Source organism: Magallana gigas, chromosome 3 (genome assembly GCF_963853765.1).
Source record: "Magallana gigas chromosome 3, xbMagGiga1.1, whole genome shotgun sequence".
NCBI lineage: Eukaryota > Metazoa > Mollusca > Bivalvia > Ostreida > Ostreidae > Magallana > Magallana gigas.
The window spans coordinates 24,203,471-24,213,986 of record NC_088855.1 but is presented as its reverse complement, the minus strand read 5'-3'; the positions used below and the strand labels follow the sequence as shown (position 1 = coordinate 24,213,986).

At 34.5% G+C, this 10,516-nt stretch overlaps 1 protein-coding gene across 3 annotated transcripts; it reads left to right on the top strand.

Annotated features, from left to right (window-relative positions):
• Nucleotides 1–3,097: 3,097 nt before the first annotated feature.
• On the top strand, nt 3,098–9,674 carry LOC105317467 (olfactory receptor 2AT4). 3 transcript variants are annotated; one of them, XR_010711959.1, is made up of 3 exons: nt 3,099–3,288; nt 5,208–8,495; nt 8,549–9,674. XR_010711959.1 is itself a non-coding variant. In XM_011414107.4 (2 exons), exon 2 carries the CDS (start codon nt 5,208–5,210, stop codon nt 6,399–6,401), a length of 1,194 nt encoding a protein of 397 aa, XP_011412409.3. In that variant the 5' UTR covers nt 3,098–3,362; the 3' UTR covers nt 6,402–8,496. The 3 variants fall into 3 exon arrangements, 2 of the variants coding, with proteins under 2 accessions (XP_011412409.3, XP_011412408.3); XM_011414107.4 differs by lacking the exon at nt 8,549–9,674 and having other exon boundaries at nt 3,098–3,362; nt 5,208–8,496; XM_011414106.4 differs by lacking the exon at nt 8,549–9,674 and having other exon boundaries at nt 5,208–8,496.
• The last annotated feature ends 842 nt before the right edge of the window (nt 9,675–10,516 follow it).

Sequence of the window (10,516 nt, the reverse complement as noted above, 5' to 3'; positions counted from 1 at the left end):
TTAATCTTGTGTTACGTTAATGATGGAATTGCAGCTAAGTTCTTCTCCTTCAAATGAATTACTTTATATATAGACCAACAAATGAATAGTTTGTGAATGGTTTTACGAATAGCAAATAATTAATAATTATAACATGTATAACCTAATCGCAAACATCGAGATATGTAATTCACCTAACCAACGTTCTGCTCATTAACAAAACTAATTTATACTTCAAAAGCAAATTAATTATTTGACTTCTCTTTTGCATCAATTTCAAACAGTATAAAGAACCTCCTTGTGGACACTTCAACATCGTGATTTGTCAATATTGGACCAATGAACTAAAAAATCTATTTTCACCACTTACATGTGGTAAATATGTTAATAATATGTAAATAAAGTTAATTCAATGAACATAAGTGGTTTATCTAGCTTTTCCATGTTGAAGAAATAAAAACTGTTCAAATATGAAGAAACATCAATTCTAGCTATAATGATTTGGAAATTCTTATTATATAGACTTCAAAGAGGGTTCCCCTCGCTATCTCCAGGTGGATTCCTGTACACGTAAATTAAAGCACCTCATACATTTCTCTTATTGGCGTAAGGACAACGTATTGGAAACTGTATTAATTTTATATCAATAGTTTTTATCATACTTTCATCTTAAACACGGAAATTTGATTGGTTTAGACGCAGTTAATAATCCGTTCTATTACCCTCAGTGTTAGCAACACACTTGGCAACGGGTAACAAAACGAATCGTTACATGCGCGTAAATTGAGCGTGTAGGATTCACCATAGACAATAGAAAAGGAGTCAAGTTTTCTTTAAAATTAAAACATTCGGTGTAATAAAATAAATATTGCCTGTTTGAAAGACTAACAGTTAATTGATATTGACACCTCTCGAAAACCATTGTCAGCCTCCGCTTCGCGTCGGTTGACAATGGTTTCCTCGGGGTGTCAATTTCAACTGTTACCCTCCCAAACAGGCACTATTTATATAATATACCCGGTAATATCAGCTGAGTATAATCCCTGAGTATTTGTTCTGTAGCCTGTTATTTGGGTACCAATACGGTGACGTCATGGTATGGGAGTGGTTCATTGATGGTCTTTGCAATGGTATGTATAACATTTGCAGAAAATTCTAGAATTGATATATAATAATTGTTTCCTTAAATTTTTGTTAATTTGGAATCAAATTAAAATTTCGCTCTCTATGTACAACACCTGTCAATCGTTTCGTCATAGACATAAATGTATCCGTTTGTTCAACACTGGTCCTTCATTCAAAAGTCGGCTCATAACATGTAAACCAAACTCCATAATGTAATGTGCTGGTACTGTTAATATACGCGTTGATTTTTCACAGTGATTAACTCAAATTGTAAATATACACTTATGTTGTGGAGACACTTACAATATACTATACAATTATTTAATGCTTGAGCAGTCAATAGACCAGAATATTTTTCCCGAGGTGCAGGGAACAGCTGAGTATGATCTACTGCCCGAGGCCAACGGCCGAGGGCAATAGATCATACTGAGCTGTCCTCTGCACCAAGGGAAAAAATTCTGGTCTACTGACTGTTCAAGCATTAAATAATTGTTTTATTACATAATTCCTTTTTTAGTTTTCCGGGTTTACAATTTGCATATTGCAGATGGTTTTCGTGCCATTATGCAATATACTAAGATTTTTTTTCATCTTTTACATGCACAAAACCTGTTGCATGCATTACAACATCTCAATTCAATATTAGTTTTTATTACCTAATCAAGGGGATTTTGTTGTTTTATTACAAATTAAACATTTGCGTCTATTTTGAACTGCCAGTCAATAAACTGCGATCTATTAGACCGCCGGTCAATAGACTGCGATCTATTGGACCGCCGGTCAATAGACTGCGATCTATTGGACTGGCAACGTAAATCAGAACGCGGGTATGTTAATGTTACATCCTTTCGATAGTTCTCAGGGAATGTATATTCCTTTACATAGACGCTGTTTTTAATACTTAGTGAAACCAAATTCAATGTTATCAAAAATGGAGTATCATATAATCTAAAGCTTTTTATTAGGTAAAAGACTATTTAAAATCTAATGGGTTGAAGACTCCCCCTTCTTTGTGTAAATTAATATTAAATTGAGATGTTGTAATGCATGCAACAGGTTTTGTGCATGTAAAAGATGAAAAAAAATCTGAGTATATTGTATAATGGCACGAAAACCATCTGCAATATGCAAATTGTAAACCCCGAAAACTAAAAAAGGAATTAGGTAATAAAACAATTATTTGATGCTTGAACAGTCAATAGACCAGAATTTTTTCCCTTGGTGAAGGGAACAGCTCAGTATGATCTATTGCCCTCGGCCGTTGGCCTCGGGCAATAGATCATACTGAGCTGTTCCCTGCACCTCGGGAAAAATATTCTGGTCTATTGACTGCTCAAGCATTAAATAATTGTATAACACAAAGAAGGGAGAGTCTTCAATCCATTAGATTTTAAATAGCCTTTTACCTTATATGAGGCTTTAAAACTGTTGATTATTTGATACTCCATTTTGATAACATTGAATTTGGTTTCACCAAGTACTAAAAACAGCGTCTATGTAAAGGAATATACATTCCCTGAGAAAGGATGTAACATTATAACATACACGCGTTCTGGCTCTGGGGCCATAAAACTTAGACGAGCTTACTTTTAATCTCAGTCTCGCTATCCTGCTATATATTCCTTTTGTAAAAGTGAGACTTAGATTAAAAGTGAGCTCCTCCAAGTTTTATGGCCCCGGGGCCGGTCCAATAGATCGCAGTCTATTGACCGGCGGCCTAATAGATCGCAGTCTATTGACCGGCAGTTCAAAATAGACGCAAATATTTAATTTGAAATCCCTTTGATTAGGTAATAAAAATTGTTGAAACATGTATATACTAAAAAGTAATTATAATGCATGGTTTCAAACATGTCTACGAGAATAATAAATCCGATGTATCGAGTTTGTAAACCTAGGTTCAAAGGTCAGTACAACTATTAGATCGGAAGACTATCGTTTTTTGACATGATCTAAGAGCTCTTAACAATGCGGATATATATCTCGATGTGGATGGGTTTTCAATACACCAACATCCAACATTTCCGCGTACTTATATAACGGTCTCCGCGATATAATCTAAATAAAGGGAACAACGTTTAATATGAATTTGCTTATTTTTTAACTGTACATCTTCCTGAGTTGTTTGTGTTATTTTCTGGACCTGGAGAGAATCTGACAAAATCTGTCTAGTTGTTGGTCGCTGTGAGTATGATCTCTCTTGATTTTACTATTTTCTAACGTCGAGTCATCGAGGGTATATTATCTCTAATTAAAATGTGAGTATGTTTAAATGTCAATTTGTAAAAAAAAATATTTTTGAAATGTTCACATCCAATTTTTTGAGTTGCCCATTTATTGCGTATTATCAAATTGCCTCTTCGGGTACTCTTCGAAAGGACTTTTTGTCAAAAGAGGGAAAGTTAATCAATTCAATGTGGTTTTAGAATCCAATATTTACAAAATAGTATATTTTACACTTAATAGGAAAGCAATATTTTGTGCAGACAGTTATGTATCATTATCTGACTACCCATCTACAAGTTGTCATTTAAGGTACTGCTACTGATAGGTACTGATGGGTCCATACAGTGTATTATTAAATGGCCGATGTTCCATTGGAATTTTTACAAAACGTGTATATGTACGTCCATGTGTATGGCATTGATATAAATTTGATTGAGAAAAAAATATTTAAGGTATTTACATTTATGTATTCTTGGACTCGAAAACGTCTTACACTGATAAATAGTATCTTCTAATTGGTTAAAATTTTGTCAGTTGTGTGGATCCGCTCCCTTTGATCACAACTAAATGTACATGTACAATATATATCGACCAAAGCTCACGGCAAAATTATTCAATTATTTCCCGGCATAAGTCTAGTTTATAATTTAAAGATTAATTTTCCTCTATCACTAATTAATTATAATAAAGAAAAAATAATTTCCGATCTAAAATCATTATAATATTTAATTAAAAGGGAAACCCCGGTTCTCCGACAATTCATCGTTAATTAATGGGTATACAGAGATTAAACATTGTTTTGATTTGTGTATCTGGGTTATAATTGATTCTGTTTTCCACAGCAGAGAATTTGCTACAGTGTGATCACACACTATGGTAAAAAAAAGAAGCAATGTTCTCATGTGTACATGTATATTTATTCCAACATAGGGAAAAAAATTAAACAATACGGAAGAGTGAAAAACTCTTATACATAAATAAGTACTAGAACCATTTTAACAGGAGCTTGGACTTTAGGAAGTTGTGTCAAATAGCAATGTGACGCAGGCCTGTCTCATGTCTATTTCTTTGCTGGCCACTCAGTATGGCTCTTTGAAATCGACCAGATTTGTTTAGCCCTTGAGCAAAGACTACGCAATCTGTGTATATTTCACTTGAAACCAGCGTCATTTTCAACTTGTTTTGACGCAAGAGAAAGATAGTTACATCCAACCGAAAGTCCAAGGTCTTGTGAAAATGGTTCCATTTTATTTATTTTTTCAAAGTATCGTATGCATTGAATGTTTTGTTCATCTTATGTAAATTCTATCTTAAAATATATATGCTTCCCTCTCTGGTCCATAGGAGTCGCAACAAGTGTTGATAAACTAAGCATAATTTTGTTAAAATAAACTCGAAAATTCTACTCTGGTAATGTATAAACTTGTCTCCATTATTGTTCTTCCAAAAAATGCCTTTGACTTGTAGCTTTAATTATATATTTCGAGTCAAATATTTACTCCCGTGGTGTACCTTGATTTATTTATTGTAAACGTCTTTAATTCCACGTGTCTTAAATTTCACGATTTGCTGTGTTGGTAGCTCTGCTGAAATTTTTTTTTTACTTCAGTCAAACATTTAGCATGGGAAAGAAAATTGATATCATTAATTTTCGTTGCACATAAGAAATATATTCTCGTGTGTGTTTTTCTGTGTATTATTTTTTACGGTTCTGTTGATTATGTGCATTTATTCTAAATGTACTTGCATGCTCCTTCTCTAGATATGTTTAAAAAATTTTGAAAATAAAAAATAACTTCTCTGTAAAGCTTTTTGAAAATTAAAATAAGAAAATAGTGATACAACATGTAGTGAAAAATGGAAATATTACTTTACAGATGAATTTTGATGAAGAAAGAAATAGGAGTATTGAACAATGGAACGAGCATATGTCCAGGATCTATCTCCCCACGCTTGTAATTGTCAATGTATGCTTCGTGGTGGGATTAGTCTCCAGTTCAACAGTCATCGTTGTCTTCGTCGCGCGTTTGCGACATTCGCGTGATGATCGCTACTTTATCCCGTACTTATCCGCTGTGGACTTGTTTGGACTGGTGATGAACATGTTAGGGATCTGGGGATCATACATCCACAGTGTAAGCGCAAACAAAGACATGGGCTTTGCTTGCAAAGGGCTTTGGTATATCTGCTCGGCTTTTGGGTGCTTCTCCGCTTTCCTCCTGATCGGTATTGCCATTCAGAGGTACCTGAAAGTCTGTAGACCATGCGGACAGCAAATGACCCTGAAATTCAGACGTCTCTGGTTACTTATTGCTTTTATTGTGTCAATGGCCATATCCATTCCGTTTGTTCTGTTTTACGATTTTGTTGAGACAAAAAGCTCTAGATACAATGTCACCGGATATATATGTAAGCAAGACCAAACATCGTCCGACATGGTAACAGGACCCGCTGCTTACAGCATAGCCATTGCCTCGCTAGTTTTTGTCAACATTATACTTTTAGTCATATTGTACTGTTTCATCGGGAGAGCAATTTGCCAACAGACAGATATGAGGAAGAGGCGGAGATCGAGCGCCAAGAGGAGAAATAATCTGCTGACCACCGTGACAAACACTGACATAGACTTCCCGACCACCACCATGGAGGAGACGTCATTCCAATACCAGAACGATGACGTATCCGAGTACTGTGACTGGACGATGGATAAACGCGACCGGTCGTCAAAGGACGCCCAAAACGGAACAAACCTCGACCCAAAGTCCAAATCAAAATCTCTGGGACAATTTTATCGAAAGCTGAATAGACACGTGGACAGGTTTACGTGCATGTTCCTGACCATAACCGCTGTTGCCATGGTCAGCTACATTCCGAAAGCCTCGATTCTAATCGCAGAGTCATTGAATACTTCTTACTGGGAAGAGCAGACGGATTTGGAAAGAACCTTTTCTGAGATGATCTACCGCCTCCATATTTTACACCATACCAGCAATTCATTCATCTATGCTTATTTTGACTCGCGATTTCGAACTGAAATAAAAAACACTGTTCGTTCAATTTTCAAAAAGTAATATACACCTTTCGTTTGTCTGCCGAAAATGCCTTATATTTAAATTCCATCCGGATGGTGTAAAAACAAAAAAACAGTTTTATAACGTTAAAATGGGAGTGTAAAATTGTTCGAATAGAATTCAACCAAGCCGAAATAAATTTGCATCTGTATCACCTCGTGCCATATTAACATCATGTACACATACAATTATTGTGCGTATAGATGCATAGTAACAATGTACATAAAAGATAAAAAGTATAAAGGCACGAAGCATCGTTTTTGAAAGTGAAAGGGGGGCAGCCCCCCCCTCCCCCCATGCTACGTGCCTGGTTTATCGTGTTTGACCGTAATATCTAGATTCTACATGTGTTTGTACTTTTGCCAAGATTTTTAAAAATATATATACAGTTATTGATAACAGAACTTCCTTATTGGACTGTACTTAGTGTCGCATATTTAGTCTACACTGAAATGTTTCTCTGAATGTCACAAATATTGTTGGAGTTTTGTCTCGTGAAAAAGGATTCGTCAACTTATATGGATATGTGGATATAGTGCATCAGATTTTCTTACGTAGCTTTTTAGCTCATCAGAGCTAAAAGCTCAAGAGAGCTTTTCTGATCAAAATTTGTCCGGTCTCTGTCGTCGTTGGCGTTGTCGTTGGCGGCGTTGTTGTAAACTTTTCACACTTTCATGTTCTTCTACAGAACCTCTGGGTAGATTTCAGCCAAACTTGGCACAAAGCATCACTGGGTGAAGGGGATTTAAGTTTGTTCAAATGAAGGACCACGCCCTATTTAATGGGGGAATAATTTAGAATTATTGAAAATTTATGGTGTTTTTCGAAAATCGTCTTTTCAAAAACTATTAGGCCAGAAAAGCTGTAACTTGTATGGAAGCATCCTCAGGTAGTGTAGATTCAAGTTTGATCAAATCATGGTCCCCGGGGGTAGGGTGGGGCCACAACAGTGGAATCAAGTTTTACATAGAAATATATAGAGAAAATCTTTAAAAATCTTCTTCTCAAAAACTATTAGGCCAGAAAAGCTAAAGTTAGAGTGGAAGCAACCCTAGGTAGTGTAGATTCAAGTTTGTTTATATCATAGTCCCCGGGGGTAGGGCAGTCAAAAAAAGCAGTAACTTGTGTGAAAGCACAGGTTGTGCAGATTAAAGTTTGATGAAACCATAATTCCTAGAGAAAAGTAGGGCCACAAAATAGGGGGGGGGGGGGGGGGTTATATAGGAATACAGAAAAATTTTCTTTCAGGTACAACAAAAGGGGCTTGGTATTTACCCAAAAAAATGGATAAACTGTACTTAGTTGTCAAGATATCTTGATTTTGATACTGTAATGCTTATTTGATCAGAGTTAAGGCTATTGTTGCTCAGGTGAGCAATGTGGCCCATGGGCCTCTTGTTTCTGATATTCCAAATTTTTGAATACATATTTCTATACACAGTATCTCGCAACTATTATTGGTAAATGGAGAGGGGGTTCTATATTTAAAGGGGCATGGTCACGATTTTGATCAAAAATTGTTTTTCAAATTTTAATGTTTGCACTGCTCAAGTAAGGTATTTATAAAAGTCAACAAAAATTTGAATGTCTATTGTTGAGTTATAAGGGAGTTACAGAGCTTACACTTCTTTGCTATGAAAACAAAGCCTTTGTTTACATTTTGAATGCTGAAGTGAAAATTCCAGTTTTAGACCTAAAATGAATGTGTTATTTGTTAGAAACAGTTTATTCATGCTTAAAATGAATAAGAAGATTAACAAATTGGCTAGAGAAAGATTGTTTTACTGGAATATTGAACCTTTGTAAACAAAAGCAGGGCACGAGCCTTGTTTACATGGCAAAGAATTGTGAGCTCTGAATCTTGCTTATAACTCTACAACTGACTCTCAAATTTTATTTTAAAGCACTGTAAATAATAAAAACATGAAAATAGAATGTGACCAAAATCGTGACCATGCCCCTTTAATGTTCCATTTATTTCCTTTATGAAATATTGAATTCATTTCAATGCAAATAGTCCATAATAAAATACCATAAAGGTGGTAGGGGACATCTCCACATTGTGAAGTTGAATAAAATCAAACATAATATTAAGTTTATAATGTTTTCCTTTCCCAAAGAAGATGCAAAAGGCCCATTCGGTTTAGTCGTAAAATACAATTTCAAATTTAATTTCTTTCAACGAAATATACTTGATAATGTTATAATACAAGTTTATAAAAGGACAATTTCTAACTTTATTCATTTTTTGATATTAACAAACGACAAGAAAAAAATGAAATATAAAGTTTTGATGGTATCGAACCCACGACCTAAAAATTTATTGGATTAATGAAAGATGGATGTTGCTTTTTTTAGTTATAGTTCCACTTGCTATTAGCATCTGGAATAAATTATTTTTGTAAATATCGTATTTAACTCTAGGAGGTGTATACACATACATGAAAATGCAATAGTACTAACGTTAAGCTATTGTGGATTTTGGTGAGGTTTTTTTTTTTACATATTAATCGTCAGGTTAGCGATTTCACGTCTTTTAGCTAAAGATTCCCACTCCTTTTCAAAGTACAGTACAATGATTCCCCGGAGGTCAAAATTGGAGGTCCTGTGACCCTTTTTGCAGCGTGTAGCTGCACTTTTTCTAACTTCTTAATTTCTGCGGAAAAGCGACCATCCAATACAACAGAAGCATAGTCTCATATTGGTCTAACAAAAGTTAGATTTATAACTTTGATATTAATTTATCTCTGTCTGATTGTTTTAGATGAGAAGAAACATGATCTAACTGACAATCTTGAAAAAAACAAACAATAGTTCTTTGATTTCATAAACTTTTAATTTGTTACGGATACAACTTCGAATGAAAGTTAAGTAACCATGGTAACCAGTTGGTAACCATGGTAACCAGTTGGTAACCAAACAATCGTCAGACCATTTTTCAAATATTTGATTAAACATTTTTTTTTTATATATTTCTTCAGTTTTTATCCGCATAGTGAATCATCTGCGTATAAGCCACAAAAAGGCTTTCACGTTATATAACTTAATAACACCAACACCTCTAACGCCATTCGAAACATTAACATGAATTCTCTTTTGGTTGCATCCTCTGAAGTGATGAAGATGGTGGGTTTGGATTGGTTTTTGTGTGTACAATGTACATGTATGTATTTGCATTTTGTGTTGATGTTTTGATGTTATCTGGTTTTTCATCCTCTTGTTATTTTATCTTATATTTTAAAGAAACTGAAACAGTATGTATGAATTATGTAAGTTAATAAAAACCATATACATAAATCTACCATTTGCAAAACATAGTTTATATGATAAATACGGTTTCGTGATTTGTAAACTATGGTTAACAAGGCCCTGACGTTAAAAAATATTTCTGCTGGTTATAATAATTGAATTATCCCCTGTACTTAAATAATAATTCAAAATGGCGACCGTGGCAAACTTTTTAATTATCATCACAGTTCAGTCAGAGTCAGTTGCCAATCTCTGTTATTATACTCTCATGTTAAATACTGAAATCTGATTGGTTAAGACGCAGTTGATAATCCGTTTTATTATTACCTAATCAAAGGGATTTTGTTGTATTATTACAAATTAAATATTTGCGTCTATTTTGAACTGCCGGTCAATAGACTGCGATCTATTGGACCGCTGGTCAATAGACTGCGATCTATTGGACCGCCGGTCAATAGACTGCGATCTTTTGGACCGGCAACGTATTTCAGAACGCGGGTATGTTAATGTTACATCCTTTCGATAGTTCTCAGGGAATGTATATTTCTTTACAAAGACACTGTTTTTAGTACTTGGTGAAACCAAATTTAATGTTATCAAAATGGAGTATCGAATAAGCAACAGTTTTAAAGCCTCATATAAGGTAAAAGACTATTAAAATCTAATGAGTTGAAGACTCCTCCTTCTTTGCGTAAACTAATATTAAATTGAAATGTTCTAATGCATGGAACAGGTTTTGTGCATGTAAAAGATGAGAAAAAAATCTTAATCTATTGCATAATGGCACGAAAACCATCTGCAATATGCAAATTGTAAACCCCGAAAACTAAAAAAGGAATTAGGTAATAAAACAATTATTTAATGCT

Excerpts from the sequence above, each read along its gene's own strand:
- LOC105317467 (XM_011414107.4), top strand. The coding sequence starts at position 5,208 with ATGAATTTTGATGAAGAAAGAAATAGGAGTATTGAACAATGGAACGAG.